General features: G+C 40.9%; 3 protein-coding genes and 1 non-coding gene across 5 annotated transcripts; 1 reads left to right on the forward strand and 3 right to left on the reverse strand.

Annotated features, from left to right (window-relative positions):
• The first annotated feature begins 237 nt into the window (after positions 1-237).
• Positions 238-4,425, forward strand: nudt22 (nudix (nucleoside diphosphate linked moiety X)-type motif 22). 2 transcript variants are annotated; one of them, XM_041048670.1, is made up of 7 exons: positions 238-292; positions 1,456-1,625; positions 2,178-2,871; positions 2,950-3,048; positions 3,359-3,456; positions 3,773-3,866; positions 4,044-4,425. In XM_041048670.1, the coding sequence occupies exons 2-7, from the start codon at positions 1,537-1,539 to the stop codon at positions 4,146-4,148; spliced, it is 1,179 nt and encodes a 392-aa protein (XP_040904604.1). In that variant the 5' UTR covers positions 238-292; positions 1,456-1,536; the 3' UTR covers positions 4,149-4,425. The 2 variants fall into 2 exon arrangements, with proteins under 2 accessions (XP_040904604.1, XP_040904605.1); XM_041048671.1 differs by having other exon boundaries at positions 265-287.
• Positions 4,426-4,515: 90 nt separating this feature from the next.
• si:ch211-107m4.1 (heterogeneous nuclear ribonucleoprotein U-like protein 2) lies at positions 4,516-8,603 on the reverse strand. Its single transcript, XM_041048669.1, has 11 exons — positions 7,986-8,603; positions 7,685-7,761; positions 7,253-7,495; positions 6,992-7,104; positions 6,594-6,860; positions 6,189-6,311; positions 5,985-6,086; positions 5,701-5,869; positions 5,088-5,315; positions 4,948-5,000; positions 4,516-4,660 (listed from the first exon to the last, which is right to left on the reverse strand). Exons 1-11 carry the CDS (start codon positions 8,480-8,482, stop codon positions 4,583-4,585), a joined length of 1,950 nt encoding a protein of 649 aa, XP_040904603.1. The 5' UTR covers positions 8,483-8,603; the 3' UTR covers positions 4,516-4,582.
• A 515-nt stretch (positions 8,604-9,118) lies between these two features.
• zgc:153018 (uncharacterized protein LOC767701 homolog) lies at positions 9,119-14,220 on the reverse strand. Its single transcript, XM_041047386.1, has 4 exons — positions 13,711-14,220; positions 12,311-12,448; positions 12,126-12,204; positions 9,119-11,264 (listed from the first exon to the last, which is right to left on the reverse strand). Exons 1-4 carry the CDS (start codon positions 14,031-14,033, stop codon positions 11,067-11,069), a joined length of 738 nt encoding a protein of 245 aa, XP_040903320.1. The 5' UTR covers positions 14,034-14,220; the 3' UTR covers positions 9,119-11,066.
• A 1,334-nt stretch (positions 14,221-15,554) lies between these two features.
• trnaf-gaa lies at positions 15,555-15,627 on the reverse strand. Its single transcript has one exon. It is a non-coding gene; the product is annotated as a tRNA-Phe (tRNA).
• Between the last annotated feature and the right edge of the window lie 38 nt (positions 15,628-15,665).

Consider the following 15,665-nt stretch of genomic DNA (forward strand, 5'->3'; position numbering starts at 1 on the left):
AATAATCTAATTATATAACAATGTATAACACTCACAGGGGACATTTCAACGTATAATGTATTTATAATGTAATTATTTAATTACATTTTCTTGATGGCTTTTGTTTAAGTAACATTTTAATACAGGACTCTGGTAACGGCGTCTGTTTACAGTGTTTTATTTGTACTTCCTCCACCACTGCAGTTCGTGCTCCTTGTCACTGGGTGGTGATAATTAACACCTTGTGCAATGAGTCATAAAGCAAGAGGAAGAAAGTATTGTTTCTGTTTTGCGGACTCTTCCTCCTGGTAAGGTAAGATAAACTAAGACATTTCACCTTTTGTGTCCAAATTTGACAGATTGTGACCTTTGTCCAAGCTGCTGTAGAAACGCTGCACGTCACAGAAGACTGGAGGCATTTGAGGCTTTTACATGAGAATCTGTGGTTTGAACTCAGTCTGTGGTCCCGCGGTCAGAGCTCAGCTCCAGGATGAATTAAAGTTAGTGATCAGTTAACAAGTTCAGCAGTTTACAACATTTAGACTGAGTAGCCTCTGGCAGGTAGCACCAGCACTGTCACAGTGAGGTGTCTCTCATTTCACTTTTGTCTGTTGACTCTTTTCTCAAACCTGAACAACTCTAGTCCTGAATAGCTGGATGATCTATTCACTATTTTTTAAACCTGAAAATAAACAGTAAACCACATTCTGCTGCTCTGTGGGCTGAAAATTTCAACATGTCAGCACTTCTGGTTTCACCCCAGTTGGTGGGTGCTGTTGTCACTGCTGTCACTTCCTGACATGAAACATCATGTACAAACAAGACAATTTATACCAGGAATACAGACAGAAAATGTAAGCAAATACATATAAAAGGACTGTCAATCAGTTAAAAGTAGAGAAAAAATATATATATAAACACATTAAAACGCTATGCGTTCATACCATATTTATCAAAAGTACTACAGCTCTTCACTCGCCTCATTAAAGCCTATAGACCTGTAGACTGACTGTGTGTGCTCTTGGTGTGTCTGTGTTTGAGGAGGAGAAGGAGAGGTCAGGAGAAGTATACACCTACAGTACACAGCAAATTTCTGCATTCAAATGTCAACAGATTTGTATGTTTTGTGATAAATATTCCCTGTGTTGTGTCTTTTATATAATTTCCTATGTGAATTAGTTACACTTTGCCTTTTACTGTTTGTCCAGTGGTTCCTTTTTTATCATTGGTTATTCTTTTTTCCCTTTTTGACATAAAGTATATTCTTAGTTTTATCATCTACTCGTTTTCCCAGCATTGTTTGTACTTGTGTTTGTCTGTTTGTTGCTGCCTGTTATGAATATGTCTGTTAGTATATGCATTCTTGGTGATGTTTAATCGACTAATAAGCTGCTAATCATTAAAAAAGTTTATAGATTCAAATTTTTGCATGCGTTCTTGGTTTGTTTATATTTTTATGTGTGTAATTTTAATAAGGGAACATGCAGAAGTGACATTACAGAAGTGCAGTGCTGGGAGAGAAGAGATAAGCGAAGACTTTGATAATAATCCAAAGAGATGATGGACCCTGAGGTGTCTGTGCTGCTGCACTGTTCTGACTGGAGGGGGCTGCTGCAGTCTCAAGTACAAGTGGAGCTTTCTGAAAGGTAGAAACGTAAATCAAGGCCTGTGAACCACAGAGTTACAGATCTAAAATCATTTGTTAGATGTAAAAATGTTACAGTTCAAACCTGTTATGAACATTTGGGGGGGAAAGAAGTGTAACCTTTTGATCATTAATGACATTCAGTGTATAGCAGGGGTGTCCAAACTGTTCCACAAAAGGCCGTGTGGCTTCAGGTTTTTGTTCCAACCAAGCAGCAGCACACCAGACTTGACTCATTTAATCAACTGATCTCAGTCTTCAGACAGCTGATTGGTCAAACTGTGTGCTCTTCATTGGTTGGAACAAAAACCTGCAACCACACCGGCCCTTTGTGGAACAGTTTGGACACCCCTGGTGTATAGGAACATACACTATGGCTGTATCAGGGTAGGAAAGTGCGAAACAGCATATAAATACGATACACCACACATTATATTAGGGCTGCAACCAACAGATATTTCTATTATCAGTTAATCTGCATATTATTTTCTACATTAATCGGTAGTTGTAGTGACTTGATGAATTTGTTTTACTTCCTTTTTCCTCTCCTAAGATTTAACAGGCAGACTGATCTGGCTCTAGAGCGCCACATAGAGGAGGTGTGGACAGAGCGGGTGTCCAAGGAGCCGTGGCTTTTCAACGGGGCCAAATTCAGACTACACTCTTTCTGCTTGGCCTCCACTGAGCGCCCCTCATCATCCTGTGCTTCTCCTAGATATCAGTCCTGTGCTCATTCCTCCTTAGACTGTGTGGAGGATCAGGAAGGCAAATTGCCTAACAGAGAAAGACAGGAGGATTTGTGTGACACTGATCCTCTGCATAGTGCTGCTCAGAACGGTTTGGACCAAAGAAACAGGTGTAGAAATCAGACAGAAAATGTAGATGGTGTCATCCAGCAGACAGCTAGTGCACCGGAACAAGTTTCATCTGCTTGTAGAGCAGCTGAACTTTCTTCTATTTCTGATAAAGACACAGATGATCAACACACCGGGCCGCTGCTCACTCTGAGACTCGGCCTTACATGCTACAAGGACTATCTGGGAACCAACTGGTCGTGTCAAGTGGTGGAGATCCGTCAGCGTGGAGAAGTGGAGTTTGGTGACCCTCTGGCGCTGCTGGCTCAACCTCTGGGTGTGGGGGCTGTCCTGTGTACAGATGATGGTCAGGTGGTGTTGATCAGGAGGAGCCAGAGGGTGGCAGAGGCAGGGGGGCTTCTGGACATCCCTGGAGGACACCCAGAACCAAAGGTGAGGTGAAATAAAATCAGTGAATTAATGGCACTAATGTCCTCAATGTGTCGTTTACACCATCACTGCTCTCCTCAGGCGGTGTGTGAGGAGGTCAGTATGGCCATGATGCAGCAGAGGCCGGAGGCTGTCATCTCGGAGCTGTTCTCGTCTGTGTGCGCTGAGATCAGAGACGAGGTGCGTTTGTCTGCATACACCTCAAGAGTCAACTGCAAACTTGTTAATCAATGTCTAGTTAATATGTAGTTCAACAGCAAGGCGTGGCCTTTTGGCCCTGACAAAAGGGATGCGCGCTGCCCCTTGGTGATAGAGTGATATCACTTGTTTTGTCTGAGCATCAGTCAAAAATCCAAAAGATTCAATTTACAGTGATATAAAATAGAGAAAAGCAACAAATTCTCACATTTGAAACCTGAACATATTTGGAGATTCACTATTAGATTAGATTATTTATTAGATATTTATTAATAAGTCCATCTGCCTGCAGGTGAATGTTCCTCTGAGCTGCCTTGGAGAGCCAGTCCTGATGGGAGTGGCTCTGAATCACACCAGCGCTGGAAGACCGAGTGCTGAGTTCTACGTCAGGTTCTCTTTCCTCCCATTTTAAACCTGATAACAAACTGTAGCACTGTAGGTTTGTTTGTTCATTTATTCGTTTTAACCTGAATTTAAAAGCCTGATCAGGAACAATTGGAAAAATGTTTTTCTTGCTCTCTGGATTTTCAAAACAAAACCCCTGGGTAACCTCGCTGTCAGGCCTGTGAATACAGACTGGTTTGAGTTAAGAATGTCAAAAATGCAAACATACCTATTTTTAAATGACATGACATGGCAATATCAGAAATCTTTGCCTGTTGTCCTGATATCTCTTGATAGGAAAAGTGTGTTTGTGTGCCCTCAGTTGCTCACTGACACGTGATGAAGTCAGAAAGATGTACTGGAAAGGAGGAGCAGAGGCCCACGAGTCCACAGACATCGTCTTCCTCAGCAGAACGGTACATAAACTGTAGTTACAGATGTATAATTGTCTGCATAGCAACTTCAGAAAGGAAAATACAGTTCATGACAAGATGTAGGCACACAAGTTGTGTTTGAAGTGATGGGATTTAAGATAAATATCTAATCACACTGGAGTGATATCTGGCATTTTATGTTCTTTATGTTTTTTACAGGAAGTTTTGCAGCTGGACAGGAGCAGCCCTCTGTGGTCAGAGCTGTGTCCTTCAGCTAAAGGTGCTGTGCTGCTTTATCAGACAGTGAAACCTGACGGAGACTGAGACCAGAGCAGGCGACCTGGCATTCAGTTGATCGCACCAAGACAAGGATCCAATATGCAAACACAAACCTTTTGATTAAAGTTCAGGGATTTATTCACACTTTGACTTTAAGCACTCTCTGACCAATACAGGTGTCAAAACTGTGCAAAAATACTGTTGTTGTTTTTTTTTTAATTTCTCCACTGTACAGTAAAAACTAATTATAAAGTTTTTAAAATGTTTTGAATAAAAATCCTAAAAAATGTTTTTTAGTGTTAAAATGATTAAATACTACAAACACTGATTGGTCGAAGCAGGGAGTTCAACATACATTCAGTAGTACTCTTGATCATTTAGCCAGCTTCTTTTTTTTTTTTTTTTTTTTTTAAATCAGCTGACTGATCAATAGACCTTTTGTCCTTGTAAACACAGGTAATGTAGCAGCACTGGTTTCTTCACCAGTAACCCTCATAACCGCTGTAACCAAAGTCTCTGTTGTAGCTGTAGCTCTGGTCCTGATAAGCCACGTTCCACTGCAATGTAAATGACACAAAAGGACAAAGTGATTTTGTTTAGTCTGTGAAATCAACTTGAACAGGCTGTTTTACTAGCTGAGCTGAGGCTTTGAACGGGATCAATTAAACCAGAACTTTCAGCAGTTTTAAAATGTAATGTAACATTAGTTTGACACTTGTGATAGTTTTTCTTTCATAATGAAAATTTTGAACATAAAGTAACTGCCCCAAGGAGAAATATTGTTTCAGTGAGGTTTGGTTTGTTTTCTATGTTTTGTAGGATTTCACAGCTGCATGTTACTCACGTATCTTGGGTGCTGGTTCCATGACTGCATGTTGAGTCTTGGGTCGTTCCACCCTGCAAACACAGAGATGGAAATCATATCAACAATCATCTTCAAATATCAAGTTTCCCAAAATCCTGTCCATCATTTTTCATGCTGACCCTTTATCCCAGTCCACTGGATCCTATGTGAAGATGGAAGGCCGTGAGGGTGGGGTCTTTTCTTGTGAAGTCGGGGTTTCTTCTTCTCCTGTTTGGGGATGGGGGGCAGCAGTCTGCGAGCACAGTCTTTGTATTCCTGCAGGAGCGTCTGTGCCTGGTCCTGAGGCAGCTCAATGTACTGCAGATCCTCCAGCAGGTCAGTCTGTGGCTCTGGAAGACTGCAGCTCACTGGGGTCAAAATTCAAGTGGCATTACATAGATTATGTCCATGTAATGTTCAACTGACCATGTTTTAACACAATTTTATACATAAATATAGATAATTCCAAAGGGTTCATTTTCCACTGTTATTATGTTAATATGACCTGGATCCAGATAAGAGGCTGAAAATGGATGGACAGAATAACTATTTACAATACATAATTTAACCCATTACCCACAGAGAGAAAAGAACAGAGAAATGTTTTCATTCCTAATAGAAATGCCTTTCAGATCAACTGCCAACAGCAGATTAACCCACTTCATTGTGTTGGTCTAAATTGGCACTGACCGCTCCTCTTTTTAATCACTGGGACGTTATACATCCTATAAAAAAATGCAGTCAGAGTCAGACCTTGGAGCTTGAGTAGGGCGATTTCTGGGATCTCCTCTCTGTTGTTCGTCTGGTGCTGTGCCAGTCGTCTTTTCCATTCGTCTGCAGATGGAAAAACCACCACCACCACCCGCCTGAAGCCTGTGAACAGCTGCAGCTTGTGACGGCGTGCCGAGAAGAGGATGTTACACTGGAGACAGATGACAAAGAGAAAAGAGAAAATGGTGAATGTAAACAAGTCAGTTTCACAAGTCAACAATGTTACAACTGAATTTTCAGAGTTAAAGTGACACGTGAAAAATTACCTGGTCAAGGATATAGTTGCCAGGAGTCTGAGCAGCTATCTTGATTAAATCAGTTAGACACTGAGAGGCCTGCCGCAGCCTGCTGTCCCTCTGTCCACCACTCTACACACACAAACACATACAGGTCAAATGTATTTGGATCAGTTGGTCAGAAGCTGAATATCATCCCTTGACATGCAAGTGAAGGCTGGAGGTTTGACTGACAATCATACACGCGAGCAGCTCCTCTGTGCCCAGCAGATTGTAACGTTTCTCTGAATGCTGCTTCATGTGAGTCCTGGCCCAGTGGCTCTTCCCAGAACCAGGAAGACCCACCATCAACAACACCTACAGGGAGGAAGAGCAAAATTAAAATAATAATTGTGCCATTCAGCCCTTATATAATACACATACAATATACGTTGGCATGACCTTCATAGTAACCACATTTCCATCCTTCACATTTTTTTTTTTGTTTTAATTTATTTTGTTTATGTTGATGTTTTGTGTTCAATAAGTTGAAGTGGGTGGATGGGTTTATATGTATGTTTTTAAGAAGTATTAACATTTTAAATTCATTGGTGGAAAAATACATTAGATGGAAACCCAGCTATTAACCATGTTTCTCACCTCACACTGTGCTCTAGAAGAAGGGCCCAGTGTAGAGCGCACCCTCTGCCCAGCAGGGAGAGCTGCCAGAGGTGTAAAACCTGGAGGGCTGGGGTACCAGGGAGGAGTTGTGGGGTCCAGGAGGAGTCTGACTGAGCAGCTCTTACAGAGCACGTGAGGAAACAGGGGACGACCCAGCAGCACAGAGGCACTCAGGGAAAAGGCTACACCCATGAAACGACCGTTCTTATGGAAAGACAGTTGAACGGCACCATCTGTAGAGAAAGACTGTGGGTGTGCAGGTGTAAACATAACACACATGCATACACAGTTGAGATGAAAGAAAACACTCTAAAACTAGATCCCAGAGAATCTAAAGAGATTCTCTGAGAAAAACTTAGGCGAAAACTACAACTCACAGCGTAACAGCCAATGATATCCCCCTCTGAGAAAGGTTCTCCAAACTCCTCCTCCTTGCCACCTGTCACTTTTTTACTGCACCCATCATAAGCAAAAGAGAGTTCATCCTCACCTGGTGTGAGACACAATGAAAACCAGAGGAGAATACAGGAGCACATTGCCATTAAAGGCACTTTACCAAGAACAAAAACATCTCTAGAAAAGGTGACTGTTCATTTAATTTATACTGGAAAACAGGATGAAATGATGATAAACCTTACCCAGCAGCAGAGAGGTGTCGGCCAGTGACCAGCCCACTCTCAGACCAGAAGGCTCCATGACCTCTTGTTCTTCTAGCTGTGCAGTCAACAACTTCCTCTCCAGCCTGACTTCAAAGCCCACCCTGCCCTGCAGAACCCCGTGGGTGAGTCTTGAGCCTGACCACAGTGAGGGGAACTGATCCCAGAACCGCGGCTGCCCACAGGATCCATCAGGACCCACCTCAAAATGGAGGTGACTGTCATCTGTGGAAATAACAAAGAAAGGTTGAATGTGCCTGTGTGCTGCTGTTATGACTTTAGATTTTATTTCATGACACTGCATCTTCTGGGATCACTTTCTCGACAAAATCAACTTATCATAGTTCAAAATACTGTAGCTAAAGGAGGGTTGTTTCAGGTTTCTCCACCAGAAAGTATTGTCCAAAGACTCACATGGATCTAGTCTGACTTTATCCTCATCCTTCTCCTCTGCCTCCTCTGTGTCCGGTGGAAGTTGTGGTGATTTGGCTCTGGTTGTGAAGATAGACAGACAGACAGACAGATAACCCTATGAAAATGTTGTTTCCCGCTGTGTCTGATTGAAGAATCCTCACTTTACTTTTACTTCTTGAAAGTTTTGCACAGAATCTGCTTTAAGTGTTTTTTTCAACTGAACCTGAAGCCAATCAACGACTTCATCTCCTCTGTGGGTGTTTATTCACAACGCTTCTAACTACTGTTTAGCTTGCATTACCTTTTGTATCGTATCTCCTCTTTGAACTCGTAGAAAGCTCTCCCCCTTCCCGTCTCCTCTGATGACAGAGCTCTCCTGTCCTCCCCAGGACCATCCCCTTCTCCTCTCTCAGCCTGACACCCCGTCACGGACTCCGCAACAGACTCAAAGCCGTGTTGGAGTGTAGTTACACCGGTATCAGTCTCAGTCTGTGTACCGATGTCCGTATACTCTCTGGTGCGGCCTGGGAGATGTGGTGCAGTAACACACGCTTCGGTCGGTGGTGATGAGGGCGGAGTGCGGACCTCCACTGTCTCCGTCAGTGCTGAAGGTGTCGGTGAGCTGTCATGTTGTAGTTTGACCCGCGTTTCATCGTCTTTCCCACTCTGTCCTCTCTCTAAAGCAGTCCACAGCCTGTCCACCAGCTCAGCCTTCAGTCCTTTACTGTCCAACCCAACTTCTTTAAGTCTGGACCGCAGCTCCGCCACTTTTAACTTTTTGATATCCGTTAGCTTCATTGTTACCGTCTGAGGATGGATTCGGTCTTCTTATTCAAGCTGTGGCTTCTTTAATCAGAAAAACAAACTAGTAAAAGAACAAATGTTTGGCTCAAAACAATGGTTCAATATGGTGCCCTGGTTTCTGATTGGCTCGTTTTCTTCTTCGTTTGTCTAATTACTGGCAGAATAACCACTCGGGGAACTCTTTACTGCCACAAACGGCGAAAAAAAGGCACTACATCTTATGTTGATTCGGGGTCCACGTTTTTTGGGCTTTCTCTTTGTCTTTTTTTTCCGGAGCTGCAAGAAAAAAAATCAACAATAATTAATTAATTATTTTATTGGCATTTGATTGAAATGATTAAACAGAAAAAAAAGAAAAAATCAACAACTTAACCAATAATAAAGGAAAACTGTCAATGTGTGATGGGCATTTTTCACTGTTTTTTTTTTTTTTTTGGTTTGGTTTGGTTTGGTTTGTTTTTTTTTGACATTTTAGACCAAATCATTAATCAATCATTAAATTAATTGATGATGGAAATAATCTCCAGTTGCAGATATATTTTAAAAGTCATCCAGTCAATATTGATGTATATGGATCCACTTTGTTGAGTATGTATGAGTCAAGACAACATTCTTTCATAATGGAAAGATTTTTATTCAATGAACAAGACAAATGCAAAAGCATGAATATGAATAAGCACAAACAGATATAAGAGGTAAAAAGCAAGATCACGATCGGGTATAATACAAAAACATTTCATATGTTAGAGTTTGTTTCCAGTGACAATGCTGACTCATCTCTGTTTTCTTCAGATTTCTTGCTCCACTGTTTGTGTGTCATTACAACCACTTGGGTCAAAGAGAAAGAAGTTTAAACACAACTTAAAATCATTTGTTTACAGAAACTCAGCAAAGTTAGTAGCTTCTTTCCTCTACACTGACCCTTTTGGGCTCCGCACAAATCTCTCTCATTAGGAAACTATCAGAGTTTGTTGAACATTTACCTCCTAATTGTTATAATTATCCTCTACAGACTTTAAATGGATCATTAGAGGAGATTTGACTGCTTCATTAACGCCCTGAGAGCGACTGTGTCCACACAAACAGCATCATAATAAAAATCGTCACAAGAAGGGAAACGGTCAGTAGCCATTCTTCTGTTACACAACAGAACATTCAGGTCATGCTCACACAGTGAGCCTGTTTCACATACACGGTGGCTCAGTCACACTCTCACCACATGCTTCACAATAAAAGCGCCTCAGTGCTACATCTGAATATTAGACTCAGAACATGTAAACAAAAATGTATTCTCCCTGATGAGGACATCTCACAACTGTGCAAAATGTTAGACTCCAGCAGAACTGTAAACAACCATGCATTTTAAATATATTGAAATCAGACTGTAGGATAAACACCATCTGAATAAACTGTATTAATTCACAAGGGTCAAATGACAAAGATAAGCTATAGCTTGAAAATAACACTGTGGCTATTAGATCACTGTATACATCTGGTTAATTATCCAGTGTATCTTTCTTTGCATTTTTTTTCTTCTGTAAAATCCCTTTTGTACCAAGAAAAAGTTGAGAATAGTCCCAGTTTGTGCCTCATATGTGTTACCATTACAACCGAGTCACAGAAGTAAGCCACAGATTTTTTGAAAAATATGCTCCAGCAGGGTTTTAAAAACCAAGCAGCTTGTTCGACAACACATACTGCTGTTCTGAAATCCTTTAATTTTCTTTGAACTCTAAAGATAAAAAAAAAATCATGCATCTATCGATTTTCTATCAGCTCTCTCTATCTAATTATGCTCTAAATGATATGACACAAACGCGACATATCACGACTTTCCAGTGATCTGGACGGGAAATCCAGGAGTTACAATTTGCAGGGCATAGAATATCTTTAAGGATTTTAGAAATGGGTTTTTGAGTTTTGAGTTAAGATAAACTAGTGTTTATCAGAAAAAAGGATGCTTAATTCTGTGACTCACAAACTGATGCTAAGTTGTGGTGTCATTGAGGTAATGGGTGCTTGACTGAGGCAGTGCAATATAATGAAAGTGATGCTGGCCTTTCTTAAACATCATTTCATTATGTAAAAAAGCCTGTTTGATAGTGGATTTTTTTAAGCTGGGCCTGAAAAAATCATCCGGCCACAGATTCACAGTTTGCCATAAACAACCACCATAAAAAAAACATAAGGATCCCTTAAATTTGGTTATCAAAGTATTTTAACCTGCTTTACAATTGAAATATAAACTTGCAAGTACTCTCTGAAGGACAAACCGCCTCAAAGATATCTTTGGCATTTGCCTGCTCCACAATTTCTTGTTACTTATCATCTGATATATATATATGCTCCTATGTGACCTACTGGTCAAAATCTATTATGTAAGATGCTGAATTATATCAAAATATAAAGATAGCTTTAATAGTATGTCTTAAACCATACTTAAAACATTCATATTCTACATGCATTAGTAATAATTGTAGAATGGAGATTATCTGTAGTTATAAGGGGGAAAAAGGTTTAAACTTCATTAACATAGTGGAGTTATGTGTAACACCTTATACCACAACTTCATTCACTCTCAGACTAAGATGGTGGGTGTTGCTGGAGGATGTGGAGGTGAGGGGGAGATGCTGTCTGATGGGCTGTGTCCCAGCAGTAGCTCCTTCTCTCGGGGAAGACAAGGCCCGCTGATGTGCTGGCTGTGGGAGTGGTAGAGCCGCAGGAAAGCCAGGATAGACTGAGCCAACCACAGAGCTGTCACACACCACAGAGACACCTGAGGACACAAGGTGTGAGTCAATCTTACAGTTAACTGACAGAAAAAAAACTTCAGAATAAACTTAACAGCTGCTGTATGAGCACAGTAAGTAAAGGCCAGGGGTGCTGTTATGCTTACTGACCGCAGTTTCACAGGTTTGGATAATGTTAAGAACAAATCAGAGTTTTATTGGATGGATTAAGAATGAGGATGTCATATTTTTTTGTTAGAAGAAGTTTCATCCATGGAATGGATGCTATATTAAGTTCTCCTGGCAACAGCTACCACAGGCTCTGCATCAAGTGAAAATGATGTCAGTGGGAAGGACACGTCATTTGCTCCTGACTGACCGTGGTGAGATAAATAAATAAATAAAAACAAACAAAATCACTCTCCTCCCACACCAAAATGAACACAATGTAAGACTGAATGATGCAGCAAAACAAAATGGGAATTCAGTCTGATTATCAGGCTAGTTTATGTACGGAGTAGAATTTAAAAAAATAAAACACAAAGCAGCACTAAAATTAAGTTTTTCTGTTTTCTGGTTCATGTGCAGTGAGTGTCTGTGTACAGCCAAAGATTTTGACTGAACAGACATCTCACTCTGTAACACCACTGTACAACGGTGAGTGGCACAAACAGTGGCGACTCTTCACTAGAACCTTGATCAGTTGATCCCCTGTGTATTTAACATACATAGCATTAGCTGTATATCTATACACATAGTGAAGGCAGGAGAGCTAATGGCCTACTGAATACAAACAAGGCCTGAAATATAGTCAGAAAAGCCCAGCACTGTGTCTCAAAAGTGGGTGTGACCTTGGCTATCTATGGTTCACAATGTGAGTGTTTGCGTGCAACTGTAAGCACTCCTACCTGTGCCAGATTGAGGTCTGTGTAGAAGGAGGACGTGTCCACATCCAGGTAAAGTGGGACAGACTGGGACTCTGCACAGCTAAACACAAACAAAGGAGGGGATGAGAAAGGATTCCCAGCCACACTAGAGTACAATGACCCATGAGCGCAGCACCAAAGAGACTTGGTAGTACCAGACTACTAACCTGTATGGCCGTGTGTTATCATCAGTCACGGTATCACACCACGAGACCAGACCCAGAGACAAGATAACACTGGCCCCTCCAGACAGGAAGAGCACACACACGCTCAGCAGCACCGTCAGGAAGGACGAAAACAGGGTGCTGGGCACAAACATACAATACACAAATTAGACATACTGCACATACTTTTCGGTTATAAAGCCAATAATGATTATTTTCATTATCGATTATTTTGTTAATTATTGTCTAGATTAATCAACTTCTTTTTCCAGTCTATAACATGTTAGAAAACAATTAAAAGTGCCCATCACAAAAAAGCCAAATCCCATGGTGACATCTTTAAATGAAAATATGAATAGCATTTTCTGCATCACAGTTTTTGACATAATTAAAGCTCCAATGACTCATCATACGCAAATGAATTGTGAAAAAGTTCACATGAATATTTCTCAGAGTCCAAGGTAATTCCTTCTGATTGTACTCTGAGAGTATTTCTATGCTGATTTTCTTTGTTATGTATCATTGTTTTTGTGCAGTTAGTTGGGTGAAACAGAGCATCTGAAGATACCATCTCGGGCTGTGAGAAACATTAATATGCACTTTAACACAGTTCATTTTCATTTCTTAAACAAAAGATGTAATCCCGTAACTAAATGCATTAATGTTCAATTACTTGATTGCGCGTAAAGGTTCTGCATTCAAAGTCCAACTAGTTAAAAGTACAGTAGAATTTTTTAGCAAAATGTACTTAAATTAAGTAAAAGTACTGGCTCTACAGAAAAAAAAGAAAATGTGAGAAATGTTTTGTTATGTATAACATTATTACTGTGTTAGTCCTGATATCTCCATGCAAAAGGTGCGTTTTACAGATGTAGCTGGTCGAGCTGGAATTTTACTTTCTTTACATATAGTTTGGTAGTTTAAGCTGGATTTTCTGGTCAGTCCCGTCGAGAGGGCTACAAGATAAATCTGAGGGGTTGTGATGCTTAATAAAAGGGGAAACCAAAAAATAAAGCTGGGCTACTCAATTTTTTTTTAATGTTTATGGAGTTTTCTGTTACCTCTTTGGGCCTCAAACAGTTATTTAAATGAAATCAAACCACCTGAGGGGATTTCACTTTTTGGTGGAGCTGTTTGTCTTTAAAGTTGTGAGAAACACTGCTTTAATCTTCAATAACATGTTTTATTTTACACACTTATCCTGTGTTTACCCGTAAAATATTAAATTGAAAAGTAAGAGGTTAATAAATGTTATGTTGTGTAGTAAAATTATAAATATAAAAAATACTCAAGTACAAGTATCTCAGACTGTTCTTACAGTATTTGAGTACATGTACTGTGTTGTTGTCCTGTAGTTTTCCACCTCTGTTTATTTGCTGTTTAGATTGTGTCAGTGGACTCACTCGTCATGTCGTCCGTGCAGATAAAAGAGGCTCCTCCATCCCTGCGCTGCACCGTACAGCACCGTGAAAATACCGACAAATGTGGCGAACTGACAGGCTGCCGGTGGGCCCCACTGCTGCACCACCAGGTGAGGCACGTCTCCAGCCTGTCCTGTCAGCTCGGCCCGGTTCTCGGTCCTCCAGTAGCCGGTGGAGAAGAGTGCGCAGCGGCCTTTGAAAGCGGAGCCGTTGAGAGCCATCGGCACGACAACGAGCAAGCCAGCCACGATCGACAGGGCGTGAGCCGCACAGTGGGCCAGCAACAGCCGCCGGTCCAGCTCCATGTTAGAAGTCAGATGAAACTAAACAGTAAACGTATTCACGCTGTAAAAAAATATTTAGATACCATGTAATATCAGCACATCCCCACATTAATGTCCCATTAAACTGTTCATCGGGATGGTGGGTATTTAAAGAAGTCAGGGCGGGGACCGACCGACCTACTCTCTCTGAATTCCGACCGTTACACAACGGAGGAGGAGCTTCCGCTGAGGTCTCACTCTACCACTATCCCCAGGAACCAGAACCAAAGAAGAGTCACCATCGCCATCATTAGAGATAAGATAATATTTCACAAGAAACTATAATATAAAATAATAAATATAATATAAAAATATAAAATATAAAGTAAGTAACAAATAAGCTAAAATTAAATATAGAATATACAGAATAACCATAAAATGAAATGCCCAGCGGTGTAATTATGTCCTACTTTATGGACGATGTTAGGCCCATTTTAGAGGGGCTTGACCCCCCCCTAAAATATCCTTAAGCCCCCCCAAACAATCTGGGTGGAGTCAACAATAGTTAACCATATTTCTGGTTGTTTCTATCAATTAAGTGTAAATTCCAAGCGACACACCAATCCAATCCGCTTTTTCGCTGAGAGAAAGCCGATATCAACGAAAATCCAGTCCATGTTTTGCTGCTCCCTTGAACAGGAAATCAAGGCGATGCGCTGCTTCAGCGAATCTGATACAGTCTGTCTGCTCGCCGAGAAGATGCCCGTGTTAATAAAAAAAAAAAATCCACTCCACAGTTTCACTGCTACGCTGCATAGGTGTAGGGTAGTGACGGTACTGACCAACGTTTGTTATGGTTAAAATGAGCGCCACCGCAACGAAATGGATATTCGGAGGTTTCTAAAGAAGGAAGTTAGTCATCGTTGCTGGAGGTAATAATTAGTTAACTCCAACAGCACAGAGTCCCTTGTCAGTAATAAACCAAAGTATCCTCCCTATTCTGACAAATAAAACCTGGCCATCAGCCATCATGTTACCAGGTGCTTGCCTAGGCAAATGGCCAGTGGTGTTTGCTCTAAAAAAAAAGAGCTAAGCTCCTTCACTGGCTGTTATCATTATCATCAATGGAAAAGAATAGCACAATAAATAATAATAAGCCCACCACCCACTCCCGCTCTTCTCCACATCTAGGCACTAGATGTGAGAAGTAGATGAGAACATGTGGCCAGTTTGAAAGGACAGAGTAATGTTGTATATCTATATGTATAGCTATCCCACACTAATTTGTATAGTGAATATGTATTGTTTTGTATTTCATTATTAGAATTAATAAACTATACACTTTGCTGTAATAGAACCTGGGTTCATGAGACATAAATAAGACATTACTGCATAATAACAATATATTGTAATGCAACAAGTAAAAACAACAGCCGCTGACCAGATACCCGGTACTGCTGTGTTTTTAATTTACGAGATACAGTATTCTATTCTTGCTTTAACGCCGCCTCCAGGACTGGGGGGTACAACGGGAAACTACAGAGTTTGTTCGCGGTATCAAAATGCCGAAACCCGGGATCGAACCAGGGACCTTTAGATCTTCAGTCTAACGCTCTCCCAACTGAGCTATTTCGGCGGTGAGAGTTCGACGTTGTACACGCCCAATTTACATAA

This window comes from Toxotes jaculatrix, chromosome 10, assembly GCF_017976425.1.
Source record: "Toxotes jaculatrix isolate fToxJac2 chromosome 10, fToxJac2.pri, whole genome shotgun sequence".
In the NCBI taxonomy this organism is placed as follows: Eukaryota; Metazoa; Chordata; class Actinopteri; family Toxotidae; genus Toxotes; species Toxotes jaculatrix.